The sequence below is a fragment of the Fistularia commersonii genome, chromosome 24 (assembly GCF_037954325.1).
Source record: "Fistularia commersonii isolate RoL2024-O1a breed Wild chromosome 24, RoL_Fcom_v1.0, whole genome shotgun sequence".
NCBI classification, from domain to species: domain Eukaryota; kingdom Metazoa; phylum Chordata; class Actinopteri; order Syngnathiformes; family Fistulariidae; genus Fistularia; species Fistularia commersonii.
The window spans coordinates 6,329,302-6,355,068 of NC_141307.1; the positions used below are offsets into that span (position 1 = coordinate 6,329,302).

The 25,767-nt window shown below is 46.1% G+C and overlaps 1 protein-coding gene across 1 annotated transcript in view; it reads right to left on the reverse strand.

Annotated features, from left to right (window-relative positions):
- trit1 (tRNA isopentenyltransferase 1) overlaps window positions 1-23,521 on the reverse strand; it is a 35,233-nt gene extending 11,712 nt beyond the window's left edge. The window contains exons 1-6 of the mRNA XM_086171499.1: window positions 23,210-23,521; window positions 8,638-8,780; window positions 5,106-5,202; window positions 4,241-4,392; window positions 3,663-3,805; window positions 2,664-2,775 (exon numbers count right to left, since the gene is read on the reverse strand). Coding sequence (XP_086027625.1) covers window positions 2,664-2,775; window positions 3,663-3,805; window positions 4,241-4,392; window positions 5,106-5,202; window positions 8,638-8,780; window positions 23,210-23,368 — 806 coding nt within the window. The 5' untranslated portion in view covers window positions 23,369-23,521. The remainder of the gene's footprint in view (window positions 1-2,663; window positions 2,776-3,662; window positions 3,806-4,240; window positions 4,393-5,105; window positions 5,203-8,637; window positions 8,781-23,209) is intronic.
- Between the last annotated feature and the right edge of the window lie 2,246 nt (window positions 23,522-25,767).

Here is a 25,767-nt window from a genome sequence, read left to right on the forward strand (position 1 = left end):
GTTTAAGATCCGGGATGTCAGAGGAGGACTGGGGGGATGGATTTCTAGCAGACTGACATCTGTTATAGCTCAGGACTTACAGACAGAAGCCTGCGCTCCCATGGGTCGGCTATTGGGGCGACGGATCCAGAGCCGGTGTCGGGCCACCGGCAGCCGGCGAGGAGGCGGCTCATTGCCAAAGTTAAAATGCGGCGTGTATGTGTTTGGTGAAAACGTCGGACGCTCTCCGTCTCGGGGACCTTTTAATCTGAAGATTCTCCACAGGTGTGCGGCGTGGAGAGCTTCTGCATTAACCGCGCAGGAAGTGGAGCGTTATTTTAAATTGCCCTGCGTATCCACCACTGCGGGTGGAAAAACTATTTACTGTAAGCACGTATCCTGTTATTACTCCGGCAGTGAAAGTATCGTTATATGAATGTGTAGAGATGGGGAGTTCAGTGGATGGGTTCACCACTTAGACAAGATAGCCGATTAGCTTAAAGACAGGAACAATAATTCTAAATGACCTGAAGGCTGTTTGTTTGAGGTGAACAACAGTGAAACTAATAATCCCGACCATGCAACTCATCGATTGGTCCCTCCTTGACGATCAACAGCAAAGTTAGCCGCGCAAATACTCGCGCAGCACTGGTATGAACTGTTTGCAGGGCCCAGAATGTGAGAACAAACACAAATCACTGGTGTGCTCCTTTTGATTAACAAAAAGCACCCCCTTGCCGAGTCGGGGCGAGGTTGATCTAAATTCTTCAGAGGGCAGCGAGCATTACGGGCCACGATAACTACACACAATAAAAACCAGCTGACCTTTATTAGGCTGTGAAATGCAGAGTGGCCGCAATGCATCGCTGTTTGGTAATATCCAGGTCCGGGTAGATGAGAAACAAATAACAACGTCACGTAAATTAAATTGTGACCCATGCAAAAATGAGAACGCGGTAGCCCTCAGACGTTTTTTTTTTCTTCATTTTGCCATCCAGACCCGTCAGTGACCCCCAGGTTTTGAAATAATATTTTATGCAGATCCACAAAAAAGGGTGATTATATTTCGGAGGAGGGGAGTCTGCGACTGCGGGTAATTTTCCAGCCGGGCAGGGAAGTATAAACGGTCCTTATAAAGCGACGACGGAGCCGATATCATTCAATGTAGGAAGGGCGTTGTTGGGGAAAAACAATCAGCTGGAATTTGTGTGAGAGCTAAAATGGCATTAATCTCCGCTGATCACATTAAAAGCATCTCCACCGTGGGGATATGACAGGCGCTCGGTTCAGGGACCACCGGAGCGTCCATTTAGGTGGGGTGGGGGAGGTGAGAGCGGAAAAAAGCAACGATCACCAGACTCCCCGGATAGTGTGAATGTCGTAAATATAGCTAAGTCCCGCAATTATCACTTGACATCCTGAAGAAATATCAGGCCCTGGGAGCAGCGCTGGCCGTAATCTAAATTGGTCCGCCAGGCAGCGCTCGGAGTGACCTGTCAGGCTGGAAAGACGAAATAAATAACCGGCGAGTTGGATGGCCGAGTTCCCGTCGCCATGGTTTCGGGGAGGAGAGGATGTAACTCCGGGCCCAGACAGTATGTCTGGATCATTCATTTAGATATGAGGATGAGAATGTGATCTCCCGACCTCAGGCCAACTTGTAATGCTGGACAACGTGGCCCAGGCAGCGGCGCTCATCAGTACATATTCAGCTGGAAATTCTTTTTATTTCTCGTCTTGACATGAATTTTTCATTTGCTCACACAATAAGCTGAGCGCTCCTGAATTCCTGCCCTGAAATGGGCTTCTCCCTTCAGGGGTCGCCACAGCGAATCAACCCTCTCCATTTAACTGTATTCTCTGGATCCTCCTCTCTCACACCAACTTACTTCATATCCGCTCTCACCACATCCATAAATCTTCTCCTTGGTCTTCCTCTAGACCTCCTGCCTGGTAGCTTCAATTCTAGCATCTTCTTCTTTCGGCTTTTCCCTTCAGGGGTCGCCACAGCAAATCAACTTTCTCCACCTAACCCTACTCTCTGTATCCTCCTCTCTCACACCAACTACCTTCATATCCTCTCTCACTACGTCCATAAATCTTCTCTTTGGTCTTCCTTGAGACGTCTTGCCTGGCAGCACCAATTCCAGCATCCATCTACCAATATATTCACTATCCCTCCTTTGTACATGACCAACCATCTCAGTCTGGCTTCTTAGACCTTCTCTCCAAAAGGTCTACCATGTGCCGTGTCTCTGATGGACTCATTCCTGATCCTATCAATCCTGGTCACTCCCAAAGAGAACCTCAACATCATCTCTGCGACCTCAGGCTATGCCTCCTGTCTTCTCCGTCGTCGTCACTGTTTCTCGACCATACAGCATCGCTGGCACTTTTCTCCACCCATCCCAACCTGCTTGAACCTGTTTCTTTTTACCTCTTTTCCACACCCTCCATTGCTCTGGTCTGTTGGCCCAAAGTAATTGACCTTATGGGAGTTACCAAGGGATCTAATTCAAAAAATCCCTCCGTCAGATGCGGTCGGCTGGCAGACGTTCGAGACTCACAGTCCGCACACAAGTGATGGATCATAAAAGCTGTGGCGACAAGTCTAAAAGCGAGATGAGCGTCAGGTAACTGGGTGAAAACGGTCCGACGGAGCAGCTCGGGCTCAGGTGTCCCACCTGTCATTCTGGACCCTCCACCGGTTGAAGCGTTCGTGAAAATCTCGGAGCTCCTTGATCAGGCCGGCAGACAGCATCTCGTCCACGCGGGCGTCTAACCGCTTGTCCAGAGCTGGCGCAGGGGGGAGAGGAAGGTTTGCAATCGCATCAAAACACACACATTTCAGTCAAAATGCAACCGTCGGGAGGAAGAGTGCACGTCGGAGAACTAAAGAAGATAACAAACTGATGGGTTTGTGGGTGGGTTCCACGTGGAAATATGCTCAGGGCCTCATTTTCCAGCACAAACCCTGCTGTCAGGCCGGATCACTCAAATGTTTTTATTTATTTTTCAAGTTGCAGTCTTGACCCTGCGGTCAATCGTGACAGAAAATGACCCGTTGGTCGTTTGCTAAGAAAGCCATGGCTCTTACTTCATATACTCCTTTAAAGACCAACGATATCTATTAACTTTCATCTGACTGAGAAATAGTGGCTTAGCAGCAATATATACCATAATAATACCACTGCAGCTCAAAATAACACTGTAATTATGAAGGACTGCACAAAGACTGCATACATGCAGACACACATATGTGCATAAAGAAGTAACTGTAATGTTAATTCACAGGTCACCACCGAAACAGAGCCTTTCAACAGCCTCCACTGTATAATAATAATAACAAAAAGACATTTTTAAACCAACACAATACACACAATAGAGTAGAAGATTGGTTCCACGTCATGAAAAAATACAAATAAATGTTAGTTTATGTGCAGACAATTCAATTTTGCCTTGGTCTGCAGGTTGAGGAGACACACAAACATAAGCCTCAATAAAATGAAAATTGGAAATTATCTGTTTGGAAAAAAAAAAAAACATGGCGACACATGGGAGAGAAGAATATTGAAAAGGTCGGTGTTGTTTTACCGCGCTCCCACGTGACCGTTGCCATATCGGATTTTGACAAGAGAGACTTTCTGGAAGGACAAGAGTGCCGTGGAATTCCCACTCCTTACCGTCCATGTCGGAGTACAGCCAGAAGATGCAGGGGTCCGGGTACCTCATCGGCCCCCCCAGCCCACCGCCCCCTTCCTGAGCCCTCTGCTCCTCCAGCCATTGGCTGTGAGGGACGCCCGTCTCCTCGTGGATCTGCAGACTCCTGTGGATGGCGAGGACCGATGCCGATCAGGATGTTGTTCTGGAACTTTTGACAATATCACGATTGCAGCCTGTCTCTCAAACCGCAACCGGGCTTCACTTCCACAAACGGGAGGAAAAGATGGTTCCTGTCATCTGCAAGAGCAGGGTAGCCTAACACGCTCGCTAGACACCCAGCGAGCACAAACCTCTTCTTGTCGTGCATGTATGTGCACACGCATGCTAGCAGCGCCTCCCACTTACATTGTTCATGTCGAAGTGATGTGACAGTTGTTTTTCGATGTAACGCGGGGAGTGAAAAAATTCTACTCACAATCTTACAAAACAATATAATGACGCTGCCTTTTTATTGTGCTGACATTTTAGATTGCGTGGCAGTGAAGTTGTACGAGACCGGCACCGACCACGGCGTAGATAGCGTTAGGAGGTGAATCACCTGGCTATTTTGCGTTTGTCGTTTGGGTGCAACATGGCCGCCATTTCGGGGTCCACCTCCAATAGGCGCCTGTGCAACTCCGCTCCGTCCAGTTGCTCCAGCTCCAGCTTCCGGTTTGGAGACGCGTCCCCTCCATCCCCCGGGTCCTCCGTCTGGACAAAGCGACATCGGCGAAAAGTCCAGCACGATCAATAAAACATTTATTTTTTGAACACAATTTTGGGTTCAGTATATCCTATCAGCTTCTGTTAGTGGTGTTGACGTTGGTACTTGTAAGCACGTGCACAGCAGTCTGCTGGCCGCGGGGGATATGACGGCAGGTGTTGACACAACACGGCGAGATTTGGAGGTAATGGTTTCGGTCGGGGGTCTGCGAGCATGTTCGGCTGAGTCTGGGGAAAACAGCCGTGGCACAACATCCTCATCCACGAGTTACGAGAAACCGTTTATGTTTTTTTTTCCACCCCAGGCATGAGTATTACACAAACACACACACACACACACACAGCGGCGGGGTGTGTTGTGAAAGCCATCGTTTAGGGGAAAGGGACGACTTTCATTTCAAGCGGAAAGGATGATAAAGAAATTCAAAACCTGGCTCGATGGGGTTCGACGGGGATTTGATGCTTCTGCCAATAAAAGCATTGAGGCAAACATCAACAATGACACCTGTTATCTTCAAGTTATTCCGACCCGGTTACAAAAGTGCTGATATCAAAAATGACATTCTGGTTCTTTCTCATTTCAATAAACTGAGTCATAATGCGGAAAGTGCTGCTGATTATGAATCAATGTTTTCTTATGCGATCCAGGTTTGGAAAGAACACGGAGGACAAAAGGCTGGAGCCTTGGAACTTGTACTCACCACCGTATCCACTAACACGTGCCACAGCAGGGACTCGATGTAATAGTTTGTTCCCCCGACGACGATGGGCAGCTTGTTTCTGCGGTGCATGTCGTCCATGTTGGGAGTGTGTTAAGGGGAAAAAAAAAAACAAAAGAAAACCAGAAAAGACAGGCACATCAACAACAAAGACCACTGCGTTGAACCCCGTTTGGGGAGAGACTGGGGTTCGACAACACTGCCGAGCTGGGGAGAGCTCGGAAATGCGTCCGGCAATGTTTGGTTTCAAGATGACCCCTCGAACCGCCGCCTGATCTCCGCCATCCCACCTGTTGCTGAGGATGCAAAATCTAGAACTATTATGGGCTGTTTACCAAGATTTGGCTCCTTGGAATATGTCGGTTTTTGATGGTTTTTGCGCAATGTGCATAATTGGCCACTGGGCGTTTCGCCCGGTTTCCTCAGGAGTATTATCCTTGTAAAAATGTTGTAATTTCAAGAGAAGATTGCAAGTTCCGGGAGGAGCGCTGCAAAACTGTCGTGGGATGATGAAGAGTCAACAACATACTTTACATCAGTATCACTTCAAAATGCTGGTGCTGCCCTGATGATGACTGGAAAGTCAGTGTTCGGGCTATAAAAGTAAAAAGCCTCAGTGGCGAACTAAACAAACAAGAGGGATGTCACCGGTGGTCAATATGAGACGGTGCCTTCATAAAGGAGAAGAAAGCAGCAGCATAAAGCCCAGTATCGACCATATTGGATTGCTCCTCCGTGTCAGTGTTTACGGGAAGGAGAGCGGGGCCGGGTGTGTGTGTGTGTGTGTGTGTGTGTGTGTGTGTGTGTGTGTGTGTGTGTGTGTGTGTGTGTGTGTGGGGCGGGGGGTCCCAGATGATTTGCGGTTACCGTGGATATTTCTAATAACTGTACGCGGCAGGCGGGCTGTCGAGCTCTAGATGGAGAACTTCCTGACTACTCAAAGAACCGCGTGTCCCAATCGGAGGATCTCACTAAACGTCCAGAGGTGGGCGCTCAGACATTCAAAAGCCACTCCATGGCTTGCTGGTAGGAGCAAAACGCAGGGCTGGATGACACACACACACTCACACACACATCACTCAATCGGATTACCAAGAGTGTGTGTCCAAGTTCTTGTGAAAGCCTTAAAGATGCACAACCGTTCCCACTCTCATTCACACATCTGGACCACTTAGTGCAGGGGAGGCAACCTTTACCACTCAAAGAGCCATTTGGACCTGTTTCCTCACAGTAAAGAAAACACCGCGAGCCACGCAACCCTTTTGAAATTTAAAAATTGAAAATGAATTAAAAGGGCGTATACCGTCATTTCTGGACTATTGAGCACACTTCAATATGAGCCGCAACTGGCTAGCCGATCGCAATCTTGAGTTTCCTCCTGCACAATAAAACTGTCAAAGTCGTCTTCTTCGGGGTCGGAGTTGAACGGACTCAGAATTTCCCGCGCATTTCATCGGTCCAATGTGACGAGGATAAATGTTTTAGCGGCATGAAGCTCGATAGCCCCCCCCCCCAAAAAAAAAATCCATATATTAGCCACATTGTTGTTTAAGAGAAAAAAGTCGCGGTGTATCGTTTGGAAATTATGGTAACTTTTTTTTTTTTTTTTTTTGCCTTTATGCTATGTATAAACAAAATGTGTTTTTTTTTTGTTTGTTTCTTTTTAAATCAATGAACTGCAGACGAAAAACGAAATTACATTTCTGCACGCAACCAAACATTTTGAACTCCGAAAAAAAAGACGTTGGGTTGAAGGTTACTTTTAAGCAAAATACTCAATGTCTATTTGAGCCTTTCTTGTATTTATGAAAAAAAAAGCCAAACTTAAATGATCCAGCAGCAACGAAATCAAAAATGCGACATGCCGTCGCATATTAAGAACGACAAAAATATTTTAACAAGTCTCATTTAGATGTTAGAAGATCATCATAAAATTCCAATTTAAAGTTACATTTAAAAAAAATTACAAAATGAAAATACATTTTAATCAAATACTAAAAGCAATTATCCAATAATGAAAGCCACGGGGAGCCACATCAGCAGGATCTAGAGCCGCGGGTCGCCAACCCCTGACTTAGGGTCTCCAATGAACGGACCAACCTGGAGGAAACCTGCACAGAGAACATGCAAACTCCAAAAAGAAAATCCAACCAGGGACCTTCTTGCGGTCAGGTGACAGATCTAACCGCTGCTTGCTACTTTACGTTTTTCCCCTATTCGTTTTTCCCATTTCTTCTTTCTTTCTCCTGCCGTAATTCTGCAGGAGTAAAAACCGCCGTACCGCTAAGAGCTGCCGTCGGTTCCTTCGTACTCGGGGAGTCGGTCGGATAATGGAAGGCATTTTTATGGCTAAATAGCCCATCGCTCACGGTTTTAACAAGGACGGCAATCCTGACGATACAACGGCCAAGGCCCGGGACGCGTGACGCGGCCAGGTCCCTCCCCCCCCCCAGCAGCAGCATCATCCGGCGACCGCAGCGCAGTCCATCATGCTTTTATAGCTGGTTGAGCCGCATTGGAGGAAGAGAAAAAAAATAAATTATATGGGCTAATGCTGTTGTACAAGAGTCTGCACCCCCAACCTCCACATCCCATCTCCTCTGCCTCTCCCAACCCCGCCCTCCGCTTTCTCTGCTCTCGGAAAATTAAATAACCACTCAAACAAGATAAAGGCCCATCAGCCGCCGTCGCTCGGCTCCTCTTTGGCCCCGGCATTAACTCACACACACACACACACGGCATTGCTTCATGTGAATGGCATGTTGAGTGAGGGGTTGACAGCCGGTGACGTGTCATTAGGTACGCCGCCTACGTCGCTGAACTTCTCAGGCCTTTTCCGACTATCACACACACAGACACACACACACACACACACAGACACACACACACACACACACACACACACACACACACACACACACACACACACACACACACACACACACACACACACACACACACACACACACACAGCTGAAATCCTCCACATCTGCCTGTCTTTTCTAATCTGTATGCATCTCCGTCCAATTCTCTCCCTCTCGTCGACAGCAGGTGAAAGCGGCTCTGAGCCTATTCGTGGAATTACCGCATCCCCTCGCCACGGCGGTATGCGTGTGTGAGAGGTGTATGGGCATGTGAGTGTGTGTGTTCACATTGCCTTCCTATTCTATTAATACCGACTCAAGTTATCACCTCCTCCCTCCGCATCTGTGTGAGGGCCAGTGTCTGCACCCAGTGGAGGGTGTGACGGTCCAGAGTGTGTGTGTGTGTGTGTGTGTGTATGTGTATGTGTGTGTGTGCAGACTCCTCTATAAATATCACCTCTAGTGGGATTGGCTCTTCTCATTGTCAGTGGAACATCTGCAGTGAGACTCTGACAAAACAAAGACGGCAGATCTTGACATCCATGTACGCCAGCAAGCGCACACCTCTCTCCTCACAGTTATCATGGAATAGGTGTGCGCTTCAGCAGACAGTATTGTTGCTCTCCTGCTGTGTGTCTTGCATGAAGGATATTAGAGCCAGGGCTCTGTTCCTGAAGTCCACCACGGTGTAGTTGCTAACCAACGGGTCCACAAAGCCAATCATGTGATGTACGCACTGGGCGCGCTCCTCAGCCGTCACTTTATTGGTGATGATGTCTAGACCTTCATATACCTGAGACGGAAACAGGAGATGCGATCGATAGCAAGAAAGGAGAGCACATTGCACCAGAACAGAGTCATGAAAAGTGAACGGAACAGACCTTTACCACAAAGAAACGCTCTGTGATTGGTGTTATTACAAAAGGGGAGCGCATACGGAGAAAGTAAAGATGTTCAAACATAGCGGCAATTACGCAGAGGTCTTATTATTCCTCAGAGGTCAACGTCTCACTGGCAGTGGGAACGCAAACTTATAAAGGTCCCTTGCAGGAGGCTACTTCCTGGAACAAGATTTGCGCGGGACATTTGTCCCAAGGTGGGGTTTTGGGAGTGAAAGGGGACAAATAAAGAGGTCCACTTAGTAAAGTCTCAAGGTTTTCACATCTGAGTCCAATAATACCTGATACTGAAAACAAGGTGCCGGCACGTGAGCCGAAAAAACGGCCGGTGGCGTGCACTGCCTGGCGAAAAGGCTGTGCAACAACACCAACGCCCTACCTTGTTTTTTATTTTCCCGCCCCTCATTGCTGCTCCCACATGGTATTTGACAGCCGCATGTTAAAGTCTGCCACGAATTTTCACAATCAAGCTGTCGGGAGCAGAGGCCGGGAGCAAGGCGGTGGGCTGCGACGGCACGACCGGATTGATTTAAAAATCGGCCCCGAAGCCGAATACTCAAGTTATTTTCTTTCACCAAATCAAAAGAATAGGGATGAAAGACAAATATCACGACAACAACTGTTCATTTCACAACATTCATTTGCAAAATAAACACCAGCACCAGATACGACAGAAAAGACCGGGAGTCAGCGACCCTAAAAAAGTCCGGACATGGCCGTGCTTTCAATTTTAGTATCGATTGATGTCGATACTTTGTCAGAGTAATTTATTTATTTCTTAATTTATCTATTTGAGAAAACGAGTGAAAGCGCATCACTGCACAAAGTCCCTTTGCTGCAAGCAAATTGCATGAATTGAATTCATGTTATTAAATGCACCAACAATCACTATTTAGCCTTTGTTTGCAGAGGTTCTCAGTTATCTACTTTACCACATTTTTGATGCCTTTATTGGAATCTGAATTTATTTATTGAATAAAAATTTATTTACCTCCCTTTTGACGGCATTGTTTTATGGGTTTCTTGTGATGGTCCACCTGCACTTTGTTTTGATGTGTTTAAAAAGCGTTTCCTGTTTTGTATGTTATGGTTTTAATGGAATTTGGCGGGTTTGAAACTAGAAACTGTTGGGCTTATCTGGTAGCGGTGCATTTTTTCTTGTTTAAAGCGAGGAAATATGAAGATCGAGCTCAAACACTGTGACACTCATTAGTTTGTGCAACCATACAAAAATATGGAATTCTAAGCACCCATAGCTACACGGACGTACACACGGCTATATTTAGCATTCAGGACAGGCTTGCCTTCCGCCAGGCTCGAGCCTGTCTTGAGCTCTTGTTCCATTCTACGACTACTGGTTGTTAAAAAATAAAGAAATAAAAGGATAAAGGAAAGCAGAACAAAATGAGGTTTATTCTACGAAACACGAGACGATCCGTGCGGCGCTGGGTCGCCGCAAAAAGCACATTCTGAGCGTGTTCTTGTTGTTTTATGATGTCAATTATACTCTCTCTCTCCATACGCACGAGCTGTCGGTGGCGCCCGGCGTGGCGGCGGTGGCGGGATGCGGTGGAAACGGATCGCCGCCGTGTATTTACATACCCATAAACTGGCTACTATGTGCAGCTCTCAGAACGATTGTCGCGCCTGAATAATGCAGGAGCTGCCGCGGTTTAGACTTTTGTGTGTTTGCCGAGGTGTCGGAAATTACGATGATGCCGCGTTCGCGGGGATATTCGACACAAAAGGGGCTGCCTACACTGATAGGCCGCGGGAGGAGCGGGCGATGCGATGCTCACAGGTAGATGTACATTTGAATAACGTGGAAGGGTGAAGACCAGGCGTGCGACGTCGATGTGTGTGATGGGCGCTCACGGTTTCCCTGAACAAGACCTCTATATAGTCCCTTCCACACCGAACGGATCTGGCCAATCCCGGCTCTTGTTTGGGTCCACCCCCACGTCACTCTCCTGTCGATTGCAGGACGTTTTTCACATGTATGCTCGGGAGTGCTGTGATGGAGAATACCTGCAACAACCTTTTCACAACTATTATTTCATAAAGCTCTTTTGTTTTTATTCACAAATGACATTTTGCCTTCATCGTCTTTTCCTTCCAGCTGCTCCCTGCAGGGGTCACCATCTAGCCCTCTGCTCTGTCTCCTCCTCTCTAACTTCATTCTCTTTCACTACATCCATAAATCTCCTCTTGCATCTTCCTCTAGGCCTCCTGCCTGACAGAGCCAGCCTCCGCATCCTTCTACTCAGATCTCCACTATCCCCCCTCTGTGCAAGCATCTTTCGTGTGCTGTCCCTCTGATGGACTCTTCATATTTGCTACCTGCAGCTCTGCTTCCTGTCATTCCCTCAACAGCACAACATGGCCGGTCTCAGCCCCATCTAGTGCACCTACTTGTGACATTTTGCCAAATGTTATAAAAAAAAAGAGGGGAATAACGCGGTGACCTTTAAACTGTGCCAGTTTACGCGTGTGAATTTTGCACGGTTGGAGGGATTGCGCCGCGGGAGAAATGAGCAAACAGAAACTACTGGCGAATTCACAGAGCCTTGTCACAAGGACACTGCGAACACACGGTGATCTGTGTGTGTACGTATACGGTCTGATGAGCACGGTTTTCGATAGAAATGAAGGAAAAAATCCATAAAAACGGCCGACATCAGCAGTTAAGACGGCGTTTGCATTGAACCTAAATAGCCCGACCTTGTCGCTTTCACTTGTTGAGGTAAACACCCATCTACGGGCTGCTGTTTTGCGCAGCATCTATGTGTAGCTACAGTCAGCCATTCACAGCATGGACGCGCACGCACACACACACGCACGCACGCACGCACGCACGCACGCACGCACGCACGCACGCACGCACGCACACGGGTGTCTCAGAAAGTGAATCAACCCAAAGTCGCCAGGAAAAGTTTATGAAACACTTCTGAGTAGAGAATTTCCCAAACGCTTTTTTAACCAGTCGCCTGAAACTCCCGAGTTGTGTTCGACTTTTCTTTTTTTTCCTCCTCTTTTTAAAGACCAGTGAAGCACTCTATTGTTGAAGGGCTCAAAGTAGGAAAATACGGCCTTTAATCATGAGAAGTCAGCGGGTACGGAGACCCGAGCGCACTCCCCAACGAGCACACAAGTATTATTGTTACAGAAAAAAAAAATAGGATGAATGAAGCTACTCTTGACTTAAATTGTGAGGTCATTTTTCCCATCAATGTGGAGGAGTAATTTTTTTCTAGTAGAACATTCAAAAGGTCTAATAAGGAATAAGGTCAACTTTTCAAAAGTGCTTTCAGCATTTAATATCGTATAAGTTAATGATTATAGAGAGAAACGCGCCTTGCGGTTTCCAGGCGCTTTACACTGGATTGCATTCATCCTGAAGGCTGACCAGAACATCAGGAGCTACTTCAGTTTCTTGCCCAGGGACACTTCGGCATGCTGGGAATCAAACCCCCACCCGTTCGATTGGAGTGACGGTCATCCCTAAGGACACGTCCACGCCATGACCAAACGGGCGGATGCAAAAGTCTGCATCCCACGGCTTCTGAGGGAGGCTAAGATAACTAGTGAGGGGTGAGTGCCTCGCTTCCACGCATAAGAGGAAGTTGGCGTATCCCCTTATAATGCAGCATTTTCATTTTAATATAATCTGGGATTGAGAGCACGGTGATTTGCCAAGGGGGATGTGGGTGCAGGCCCTTTTTTTGTTTGTTTTTGGTCCATTCAGAAGAGGGCGGGACACGTTGGGTCAGCATTGTGTTGAAGGCGTATCCCCAGCTACCCTGTCATGACAGGTCTTACATTTCAAAATCAACAAAAACTACAAATGATGCAGCGCAACATACATGTGCGCTGGGAAATCGATTCGTGTTCTTGCAGGGTCATTGATCAGTTTGTGTGTGTGTGTGTGCGTGTCTGTGTTGCATGCACTCTGCCAACTGTTCCTCAGAAAAGCAAAAAAGTGGGGGGAGCACGGCAGGGCAAAGCAACCCAACCTGATAAATTATTCACTGATTCTCTGCACGACACCACTGTCAGCCCAGGGAAGGATGGATGGAGGAGAAGAAGAGCAAACTAAAAAGTGCAAAGGTTAGGAAGGGGAGGGGCGGTTGCTTATTTTCCTTTTTTTGGAAAGAACAAGACAGTTTGAGAGGAAGACAGAAAAAAAAGAGGAGCAGACATAAGGGGAGACTGAAGAGCAGGATGTACTTGTTAGAGAGAACAGGATGATCCTGATCAAATTTCGCACATTATCCATCAACACGCCTCCTTTGCATTCAGTGTTCTTTCTCTCTGTGACACACAAACACACACACACACAAGTGCCAACCTAAGACCGAGCCCTAGCATCTGTCCATCACTTGCCATCGTTCGGTCCATGGCATAATATTTTCCACGCTGTGCGGTTTAGTTTAGTGGTTGTCATGGAGACGCTCTTCGCATCCACCCACCAAACTGGGGGAGAGCTTAATTACAAAAAGATAATGAAGTCATGTTTGTCAAGTTTGGTGATATTCAAATTATATACATGTAAGCTTCATTGATCCCAAGCACAGAAACGAGATTATCTTTTTTATATTTGTTCCTTATGTTACACCATAAAATCTCAAATTTTCTGTAACTTCCTTAAGCTTTTGCACATTTTCAAGCCATTTCTGCCTTATTTTTGTGTCATTTGTTCTTGATTTTTGACTTCTATTTTGACTTTTCAGTAATTTCTTCTTGATTTTCAGATATTTAGTTGTGAGGAAACAAAGACAGATAAAAAAAAAGTTTTTTACAAAGCCAAATTGCTAATCAGACAAGGCTCAGCATGCATCTGCATGTAGATGCTAAATGGCATATATCTAAATAAAATGTTTCAAATGAAACAAAAACTTTTTCCCAACATATATTCGGTGAAAAAGATGGAAGGGCTCAAAGTTAAGCTGCTCGACTGACAGGCTGTCAAAGGCAAACGCTTTACTTCATCTGTAGACAGAACCCCCTCAGTGAGGCTGGAAATTATGGCAATGCAGACCCGCCGTTATGTCATCTTGAGAACACACAGACACACACACACACACACACACACACACACACACACACACACACACACACACACACACACACACACACACACACACACACACACACACACACACGGACAGTTTTAAAGGGGTTTAGGGTTGAGGTAAAACGTCCAGAATGACCCCACTTTCCCCAACATGCCAATCAAACATCGTCTTACTTTGACTTGACGTGGATTTTTGCTTTTTCCATGCCGTGACTTCATCTGCCGCGACCATTTTATTTTTTTGGTTTGTTTCTTTTTGTTAGAGAATGCATTTGCTCATCACTAATCTATAGAGAAGAAAAACACATGCTTGAAATCCGCAAATGGCAACCTAAATATTGGAAACCCGCAAATGAACAAACCGTGTTTTTGTGATAACTCATGGTTTTCCACACCCGAATATTGCAATACATCCAAATCTCTTAAAACCGTCCGCTGAAAAAGACAAAAAAAAAAAGTGTAGTGTGCTGGAAATGTGAACAATTTGCTACAATTTGGCAAAGAATCAAGGATGAAAACCAGGCTTAGTAACTGTGACCAGCAAATTATAGAAAAAAAAAATCAAATTTAAAACAGCAGGCATGAAGAGAAGAAATGAGATATAAGTTGCAGGGGGAGGAAGGGAGAAAGGGAGGGAGCGCAAAAAAACAGATGACTGTTGAGGAAGATGTTGCTCCGTGGCCTGGGGCACCGTCAGACCCACAACGCACTGGACACTGAGCCCATTCTCTATTAACGTGCCATTGAGGAAATGCCAACATTTATCAGATTTATGCACATTTCCTGGCCCCGCGTCTCCAGAGCCAATCACCGAGGGGAGCCGGGGGTCCGCCGTCAGTCTGAGTGAGTCCGGTCAGGGAGCTGATTCATTTCGACCGGTCTTTTTTTTTTTTTCGCATGGATGATGACGAAGGACAGAAAACTGGACGAGGCGTAAATTATGATGGAAAAGGATATTCAAAGACTGAATTAGTCACCTCAGATCCTCCAATTTCAAAGATGCAGGAAGGCAGTGATATCTCAATGGGAGCCAAGCTGCTCGCCACCACCTCGCCATTATAATGGATGTGAATGGATGAGATAGGGTGGCCTCTGTGTGTGAAGTGAAGAGGAATGTGTGTGTGTATGTGTGTGCGCGCGCGCGTGAGACAATGAGCTCAGTGTTTGAGCTCCGCAGCGCCTGCAGCCAGCCCGCCCGGCCAACCTTGCGTCCCGCACGAGACAGCTGTTCCTCTGCCGCATAAATAAGACGGGGGGCATGGTGAGAAGACAGGGAAGGGCGAGGGATATAAAAAAGAAAAAGAAGGAAAGAGAGAGAGGCAGCGCGGACAAACAGTCATTGAGAAATAAAGCAATGTCGGTAGGAAGCCGGGCAGCAACGAAGGGGGATAAAGTACCGTTCACGGCTTGTTACACCGATGATGCGGTCTGACGGTTTTTCGGTCAACGTGACAGGAAGTAGCACCTTGTGGCGCTGCTATCAGGACACGTTGCAAAAACAAAAACAAAAAAAAATATATATATATATATATATATATATATATATATATATATATATGTATAATAATATTACAAAACGCTTTCATGTCACGTCGGATTTCTTTGAAATCACAGGCGACGTCCGCAGTGAGCCGGCGTCAGCTGACACGGATTTGACTCCGGGAAGTTCGGGGCCGGGTTTCAAACTCTCGACGAACAACCGAGGAAACGTTTTAAAAACCCTGTGTGGAATTTGCTAGGAAGAAGAGAAGGTTCAGAGTATTAAGAAGCGAAAAGAGACACCTTGTTCAGAAGAATGCTGGCCTGCTGGCCTTCTGTCTAGCATAGATGGTTCTTCTCCTGCGCCCCTGTTTCAAGGGGCCTTTCTGCGTGGGCTTCGCCTGCCAATGGCGGGGTGAATGATCGTCCGATTGGTGAACGGCATCCCCATCACCTGGACCGCAGGATAGGTGGCGGATATTGAATGAATGCATGATCTTGTGAAAATCTGAGCAGCGACGCTGGGAAACAGCAGGGGACGCAACTTGAGAAACAGACAGAGTAACGTGAAAACATTTGCTATTATGTTTTTTAATTCGTAACAGAAAATCATCCCGCCTTCTGATTGTTGATGATCCCGCTGAAGGCCGGTATGTAAGAAAGAGAAACATCCACAGCCAACACACGCCCTGCTAAGACAAAGCCTGACCCAGAGGTTGGGTGCGCTCCCCTCCCTATTGCTTTGGAAAAAAAAATAAGATTACATTTTTGATTTTGTTTTGGAGATCAAGGCAGTACTTCGTCATGCAAGTGACGTAATTCTAGTGCTTCTATCGACCTCCTGCACCTGGCTAGTCCTGAGAGTAAACTACACAATTACAAATTAAAAAAAAAGACAAACAAACAAGAACTTATGACTTTAACTGTGTAAAAACAGAGTGATCTGCTTCTCCCCAGCTTGTGTACCTGGCAAGAAATGAAACACAGTCAAATATACGTTCAAGCGACGATTCAAGTCTCCAAACTGCTGCTGTTTTTTTGTTTTAGCCCTGCGAGTTATAGTGATATAACCTTTTGTAGTTCTATCATCTTGTATATGCAGCAAACTGTGATTCTTTAAAATTTAGCACAACCAGGAGCAAACCTCTACACTCCATCTTCCCTTCATTTTCAGGGTCAGATGGGGAAAAAAGCTGCTTTGATTGCAAAATACTGCAGATCCCCTGCTCTTCACCCATCCTCAGCTGGAGCCTCCGCGCTTCTACGGGCTTGAGCTTGACCACGCCCACATTTTCCAAATAAACTGCCAGCTAAAATAGATTTTTTCACCCTGCGAGAACAGTTGCAGCAATGATGATCATGCACCAAGCACCTCTGCTACTAAATAAACTTTGTAAGGGGTAATAACAATAAACACCCACTGACATCCCTCTATGGATGCTGCAGATTCCTTCTTGAAAAATCCCTTCAGCTGCATTCTGACAAAATCCACTATTTGCCTGAAGAAAAAAAAAAAAAAAGCGATTTGACATGGAGAGGAAACAAACACCCCTTGTATCCGAGGACCATTTGAGCAGAGCGCTCCTCTTCCAGAATCCTGTTTCCCATAAGACCTCGCTTGTTCTGTTCTGCGTCTTCACCCTACCGCGGAGACATAAGTCGCCACATGCCGTCGCTCGCCGCCATGTCTCCGCGTTGAGGAGGAGTGCGTTGCGAGCGGTTGACCCTTGACCCTGTTACTGTGGCGTGGCTTCTTCAACAACCACAACTCCACCCTGGGTCTATATTTCATAACCCCATGTGTGAGGTCCTTTCCTCTCTATCGCACTCATACCTGCATTACATGCCTATTTTCCCTCCTTTCACCCGTTCTCTCCTTCTCCCTCAAGGTTCCATCCTTCAGCCATTTAATCCCCACATCCTCCTCTTCTCTACCTCGCTCTCTGCGGGGAATGGCCCAGTAATGCCAGACTAATAAATCATTCATGGCGTTGTCCCCCTCCCTCCCCCCGTCCCCTCCCACATCTCCCTCCTCCATCCTCCACTCCCTTGCTGTTTTACTGTAGCGGCGGCCGCACCACCACACCCACCGATTGGCGCACACATGCACGCGCGCACACAAAATACACAGGCGCGCAATAAAAATAAGAGTTAAACAGCTCTTATTTTGGGCCGGCTCCTACACAGGGCTTAGATTACTTGAAGAGATGCATCATAAATCGGATGTGGGCGGCGACAGATCCTGACTTACAATACAAACAGATTCGTCAAAGCCCAGACAGGTCACAGCCACAGCAGACAGGGAGAGAGAGAGACCGTGGGAGGGGGAGCGAGAGATGAACAGAGAGATGGGGGAGGATTGAGTGCTTGCGTATTAGAGGGATATACTCAGCTGCGTGCTTTCTGAGTGTAGGATGTGTTTAATACGTGGATAACCGAATGGTGCGCGTGAGCATCTCTGGATGGTAATAAGCACAATATGAGGGGAAAAGGCCAGCCCGGCTGCATGAGCGTAAATTTACATCCTTTTTACGAGCAAACCGGCCTCTACGCCGGCCGTACTTTTATGGGACTATAAGAGCCGGGGTGACACGTGACATATTTCCAGCACTTAAGGCTGGTTTCTCACATTGAGCAAAAAATGACAAATTATCTCCCTTTGTCAGGATTCCGCTGCTCATGTCGCCCCTTTGAAAGGGACTCCGCTGCACTCCCATTCACGAATGCATAAAGCAATGGGTCAGCGCTCTCCAATGCACCCCTCTGACACACACAAGAGCCGGTGCATGCCTGTGCGTGACCTGGAAAACTAACCTCTCGGACCACCAGAGGTCCTTCACCACAATGACCCGCAACCCTGCCCACACACACACACACACACACACACACACACTGCCACGCCCCGTCGAAATTAAAACCACCCACTCCACGGTGACAATATGTTTTAGTTAACACATTAAACGGGTGAGTACGCGGGCACGTGAGAAATCCGCTCATGTGCGACAATCTGTGTGGAACCTGCGTGGATTTGAACCTTTTCAGGCAGCCCGGATGCCGACGACGGGGGAGTCGCTCCTCTGTTACCGAGGATCAAATCAAGGCAGACCGTTGTTTTTCCATTCATTTCATTCTTTAATTTGAATAAATAAAAAGCCGAGACGAGTTATTCATTCCAGATCCTCTCTGCAGCGTAATGGGATACTCTTGAGGAACTCCATTATCGGAAAATTAAGAAGCGTCTGTGCACAAGGAGCCGCCGCCTCCCTTTTTCTATCCTTTTTGAAAAGGGATACACCTGAGAGCAAAAGCTGACGACAGAAGCCCGTCCCTCGTCTGTGCACCGAAATGGTTCCAGGGTAAAAACGTTGCATAATACCAGAGATGGACAATATGTGACAACCATTAGATCCTCAAAGTACTCAGGGATGGTTACACTCTGCATTTAAGGAAAAGTTGTATGTTTCTGAGGTTTAAATAAAAAAATTTAAAAAAATAAAAACAGAAAAATCCGTGATGGGCAAAAATATATGATGGGGGATCGCTGCTGCTTGGCGCTCCAGTACGTTTACAGCAGCCAAACCTTTATTGGCAGTAATAATAAAAACAAGCTGTCTGTAAGTCACCGCTCTCTCCATTAACAGATCAAATTCCTACTTTGATATCGATTCGATCGTCATCCAGAGCCAATCAAAACAAGATCGAGCTTTTCGGCGCGATTCAACAGGTGTGATTATCCTTATTGTTACGATGCAGTCGAAAAATGTTCAGTCCCGCTGGTCCTGCAGGCAGTCCGGCTCCAGCCGACCACCGCGCAATAAAGAGAGCCTTTTTTTTCTTTTTCTTTCCAAATCCACAAATTTTGAAATGAAATGTGGAAAAACACGACCTCGAGACATATAAACTTGAACGCTTTCATTTGGCGAGGCATTCGCTACGGCCCACCGCTGACCCAGTTCTATCCGAGTGTGACTGTTACGTGATGAATAAGGGGCTATTTTAAGGCCTCTTGGATCTTTCACAGGTGAAGTGGAAGGTGCAGCGAGAGCCGCTCATGCACGCATCCACTTTCTCATATGGACAACCCGCTCCCCCTACGGTCCCTGGACCCCACTTTGGGAACCAGTGGTTTTACACTAGTTGGCAGTGCCTCACTCACTGACAGTACAGCCAAGCGCTTGTGTGTGTGCCATAGATAGCATGTTCATTTAATGAGTGAATAATATCCCCCTGCATGTCCAATGAACTGTGCGTTGGGTGCATGGGCCAGGGGCGGGAGGGGGGTTAGGACAGCACAATAGAAGTGTTAGGGAGTGTGGGAACCAATTCTACACGGGACAATAGGCACTTCCCAGTGGCCACAGCGTGCCCATTCACTATCAGCTGCTGGGCCGGCGTAGCACGGCGCTGAATATGCACCAGCTCAGCACAATGCTGCTTTCTCCCAAACAAGACCAGACTGTTTCCTATCCCAAAGACAACACAGTCCCGGCTCTAGCCGACACACAGCCTCATTCTCACATAAGCACTCTCTCTCTCTTTCTCTCTCTCTCTTTCTCTCGCTCTCTCTCTCTCTCTCTACGTCTGGGTGTCTTTTTTGCTTTCTCTCACTGTCAAACACACACACACACACACACACACACACACACACACACACTGACAGCAGGGTAGCAACAGGGCCAGGGAGTGTGGCGGAAACGGCCTGGCCTGCCGTGCTGTAACTAGGACACTGGTTGCCTCCATCGCCGGAGCTGTTGGTTGGTGGGATATTCTGGGCTGAAATGTTATTAGCATAACCCAGTTTACCCAGAACCAGGTGACTGCTGGAGGAGTGGCTCTCCGCTGGGACACACTCTCTCAAGGACAATGCACACTGAATGGCAGCAATGAGAGGTGGTGATGAAGCGGCGGTAAGATGATGTGTCGGTGGATGCAACGCGGCCGGGCATTTAATCCAGCAGGAAATCACTTTCACAATCAAGCATACGTATGAGAGAGAGTGTGTGTGTGTGTGTGTGTGTGTGTGTGTGTGTGTGTGTGTGTGTGTGTGTTCAGCGTTGGTCTGGCATGAACCGTTCTCAAAACGGTACCCAACTGTCTCTTTGTGAGTGCGCCCTCTGGTTGCTGTAGCAACAGAGCTTGAGAATTGAAAAAAAGAAAAAAAGGAAAAAGGGAGGATGGGCCAGAGAGAAAGCAGAGCACAGCAACACCAGCGTGAGAGTTTTCAGTGTTGCTGCAGTCCTGCACACACACACACACACACACACACACACACGCACACACACACACACTATCCTGCTACATCAGTACAGAAACTCTTAATATACCACTGACATGGAGTTGTTGTATAATCCAGTGTATGGTTATTTACTGTTTGAAGAAATATTAGTGTAACTTCAGAATGAAAACAACACTGGACCCATTCAATCTAGGTCTCATCTAAACACTGCACTCTTTAACACTGTGCTTTCTGTGTTTGGTTCATAGGGGCAATGTCTAAATTAAACAACTTTGTAAATCATCAATCTTAAATTAAACCAGTTGGGACGTTTTAGGTTGGGTCTTGGGAAACTTCCCCGCGTTTGTATCACAGTTCAATGCAACCCTTTGTTGTTGACTTGGGCGTACAAATTTACCAGCAAATCAGCTAAAAAACAAGTGTAGATGAAAAAAACAACTTAAAAGCAGTACAAATAAAACAAAGAAATATGTTTTTTTATTACATAATACAATGAGCAGGTCTTAAAAATATTAGAATTTCAATTGAAAGTGTATGACAACTCTCATGATGTCACAATTAAAGTTACTTCCATATCCATATGTCGCCCATGCGGTTCATTGATGTCTACCAAACAATACACTGGTAAATATTTCATTCAGTGACGATTTATTTTCTCGACAAAGTGCAACTCGGCTTGCCGGAAGCAAACTAATCATCCTGCACGTCAGCGAGAGGAGTTGTGAGCGCTGCAGACACAGCTGATGTCACTCCTGCAAAGGCAGCTCTCTGTTCGGCAGCGATTTTTCTTGTTCAATTATTTACTGTGATTTCCCCTTCGCTCAGTGTGTCATTATTTGTGTGTCAGTGACGTCTGCGTTATAACATGCGCCATTGCTATTGCTCAAAATGTACTTTTCTTTGAGAGAAATTTGTGCACCGATGACACATTCATTTCTTTTTTTCTATCAGCTTCATTTTGATGCATGACTATAAACATTATATGACATTTATAGTCCACTGTCAAGCTCTAAAATCACCCTGCTGTCAAAAAAAAAAATGTATATTTTTTTCCGACCAACAGTCAAAAGCTTCTGTTTTTAAAACCATCTACATTGTCAATGTACTTTATTTTTCCTTCACGAGCAGGAAAAAGAAAAAAGATACAGAGGCGGCTCTGCACAAGCAGAATCTGTGACACAAACAATTCGGAGGCCGATCCCCTCCCAATTAGAGGACAATGCCCAAACGCCCTGGAAACTATCAAGAAGCAGGGGACATCCCTTGACATGCAGTTGATGTTTAGAAATCAAAAATCCAGCAGAAGATGCTTGTGAGGAATTTGCTACTATTTTCTTCAGACTGACAAACCTAAAAGGGTCCGCATTTTCTCTGAAAATATAAATACCTTTGGCTTTCTTTATTTTAGATGACAGCAATTTGAAAGTATTTGGGTTGGGGATGCATGAGGACATCACATTTGACCTGGGGGTGCATTTTATAGAGAGATTAATTAAATTAATAAAGAATTTGGCTGTAAACGGATAATGATAACCAACACCTGCAGCCCCCAGGGAACTCACCACAAAATAACAAAATAACAAAATAAAGAAATCATCTTTTCGTTTACGTCCGAATGGCATCAAGAGACGATACACGACCGTATTTTTGAGACGGTGCCGTGTCGCATTCCTCTCAAGTACAATGAGTCTAATCTGCTTCCTCTGGAGCCGATAAAACTCGGCTGGACGGCAACGCAGGCCTGGTTACTCAATAAAACCCACAGACTTTGTTGTCAGCAGTTTGTTATGGTAAGTTACATGCAGGGAGAAAGTAGTTCCCCATGAAACTGCTGACATCGGGAGTCTTGGGAAACCATGCCATCGTGTAATCTCAGAATCCGCTTTATCGGCCAGTTTGGTTGCACATGCAAGCGATCGGGGAGCCTCAACATCCAACAGACTGCAAGACATCTCACACACACAGTGCAATCATACAATGTGCATTATTGTGCACGGATGCAAAGGCACTAACCGAGCCAATTGGTCGGTGTGACAGTGCAAAGCGTCAAATCTGGATGAATATATCCATAAATATATACATATATATATCACCTCCATGCAGATTTCTCCCCAGCTGATAACCTCCAAAAATATACCAAACTTCTCCGAACGGCTAAAGGTCACTCACGAGCAGGGGGGGCAGGTGTTTGGCGGAAAGCCTGCAGACAGAGTGTGTGTGTGTGTGTGTGTGTGTTTGTGTCTGTCTGTCTGTCGTCGTCCTTCGCCTCTGTTCGGCTGCACAAAGCGGGACACACTTAGGAGACTTATCCGGCTGGAGATGCGTCCGGCGTGCTAACATACAGCTCTTTGTGCAAAAAGTACTCGAAAAAAAATCCCAGTGCTATCTGCGCTAACCACGCTGAACGGGTTTGTTTTGAGTTTGCACTGTTGTTTGTTCTTCGGTCCTCGAATATTGACTCGTCTGGCTGTCAGCTGGAGCGCGATGGCTGCCATGTCAAGGTCTCCCTCCCCTCGTGTTGACACGGATCCTACCTGCATGGAATCGGCGCTGATTATTTCCCCCTGGAGTCGTTTTCCGATTTCGATCGCCAGTTTGGACTTTCCGGTGCCGGTGGCTCCCAGAATAACGACCAAAGACGGGACCACGGCGCTGCTCACGGCGCGCTGCAAGCTGCGAGTGGACGCCGCCATGATTGCTGGTGCCGAGCTGAGCGTTTGGCGGAGCTGCGCATGCGCGCTCAGCGCAGGCAGCCGAGGAGGGCGTTGTTACCAGGCAACGGGCAGCTGTTACCGTGGTAACTATGATTGACGTGCCTGGGAGGATCTTAATCCTTTTACGCCCAAAGACTTGTCATAGTTTTTAAAAATTTCCGTCATCTCGTTTAAAATTACACCCTCAGGACGGTTCCTGCTGCTTCATAATCAGCCGACCGGATTAAATCTGCTTTTCCTGTTCAGATAAATCAGCCAATCAGGCGTCAGTAATCCTTATCACTGCATGTTGCTGCATTTGAAATCGCATCAGATTTATAGTGTTTTCTGTCCAAGAGGAGCCTTTAAAGAGAAAAAGACGAGAAAAAAAATGCTATTGTTGCTATGGAAACTGTTGGAGCTATGAAGCACTGAGATGCTTGTTGCCATGGCAGGGTGGCGAGAATGAGTAGACTTGGAGACTGCTCAGAATAAATGGCGGCAGATGGAGACAGCTATTTGAATTGACTCATACAGGTGCAATTGGGAAAATAATAAGTCACTATAAAATGAATAGGATATGAATCCATCAGATTCAACCTGGAGAGGGCTTTTTTTTTCATCTTCTGCCTGATATTTAACTCGTGATTCAAGGAGAGTCAGCCACAAGAGCCCTCAGATCTTTAAAAGGAGCAAAAAGTGAGCTTAAAAATCAAAAAAGATGCCTGGATTTTCAAACAGCATCTGTTCTGGCAAAACGGGTTAAATACAGCAAAACCTGATGCACCCGATATCAAAGAGCGGATGTTATGAGATATATGGAATTTAATAGAAACTGGGAGTGAGAACAATCTTCATGGCTCTGCCTTACAACGATTCATGCTTTCTATTCCCCCTTTGTAATCTATTTTGATTGGTTTATTGATAGTCCATTCAGAATGCTGGATGAATAACAATAAAAATGTCATGTAAAAAGGGGAAAATATTTACAAATTGATCCGGAGGTTTCATTGAATCATTTTGAGTCTGTGAATTGTGATGAAGACAAACGCGGGAAGTCATTTATGATGTCAAACCATGAAATTTATTAATTTTCTGACTTGCTCTTCATACATAGAGGCTTATGAGGTACAGAATAAAACAAAGTGCTGAGACAAGGCTCCAAAAAAAAAAAAATCACTGTAGTTGAACTCCCAAAGTTAACTTAAGCGACGTCCACTGCTACCATGTGCGCCAACAGCAGAGACCAGCAACAAATACACAATACAAAAAAAAAAAAAGAGAAAGATGGAACAACCCAATGCTGCTGATTCAGCATTTTGAAGAAAAGAAAAATGTCACTGGTGGTTGGGGCTGAATTTATTAGCAGACGTTTTTAAACCAGGACTAATTCTGAGGAGGAAAGTTGAAGATCCCTCTGATTTCTGTTTCCAAGCGTGGCCTCTGAGGTTGCTTACATACAGCTTAGAAGACAAAAATTAAAAAAGCAGGCAGCGGTTTTCCACAAGCACAGCTTAAGGCCAACTGACGAGATATTCTTCCGGAGTTTCCTGAGTGCTGCTGGTAATGGCCGGGCATGCTACTCTGTCAGATTGAGTCGGTTTACAGTACAAGTCAAGGGCTACAGTGTTCTTCTGTGAGGCGTACAGACAGTAGGGAGCACTGGGCTGGAGAGCAACGAGAACGCGGCGACGCAAACCTGGCTAAAGGCGACGCGCAGTCAGAATTTTATCAGCAGATCCTATTAACCCCTCCTCCAACCTCCCTCCTGGCCAGGTTTTAAGATAGCGCCAGAGTGATTGGATTGAATGCCGGAGCTTTGAGGTGCTTTCACGGACCGTGTGTGTGTGTGTGTGTGAGAGTGTGTGTGTGTACATATGCCAATTTTCAGCACATAATCCACCAGTGACATTATGCCAGCAACAACAACAAAAACAGTCATTAAGTCACACAGAAACACAATTTGATAGGAAAATATAGTATAAAACTTTTGTCAACTCTTGTACAAACAAGGAAATTCCAGAAACGAGAGAAAAGTCGTCAACGGTAAAGAAAACAAGAAGGCATTGCAAAAGAAACTGTGTGACAAAGTGGCTAGTGTGATCAATGTTCAGTAAGTGTTTTATTTCTCTTTCATAATCATTTTTATTAACAAAAATAGAAGCTTTGAGTCATCTTTGAAAAGCCAGCAAGCCTAAACCCCTGTTCAGGGAGCGCAGGATTGAAGAAAAAAACAAGGATGAGTATAGTCTGCTTTTGGTTTGGAAGGGACTGTACACAAAAAGTTGCTTTGATACACCGCGTCCAACAGGAGTCTACACACATCCGAAGGCTTCTCTAGGCATGACACCAAATTTAAAACAAAAATAATTCAACAAGATGATAGAAATATACAGTTT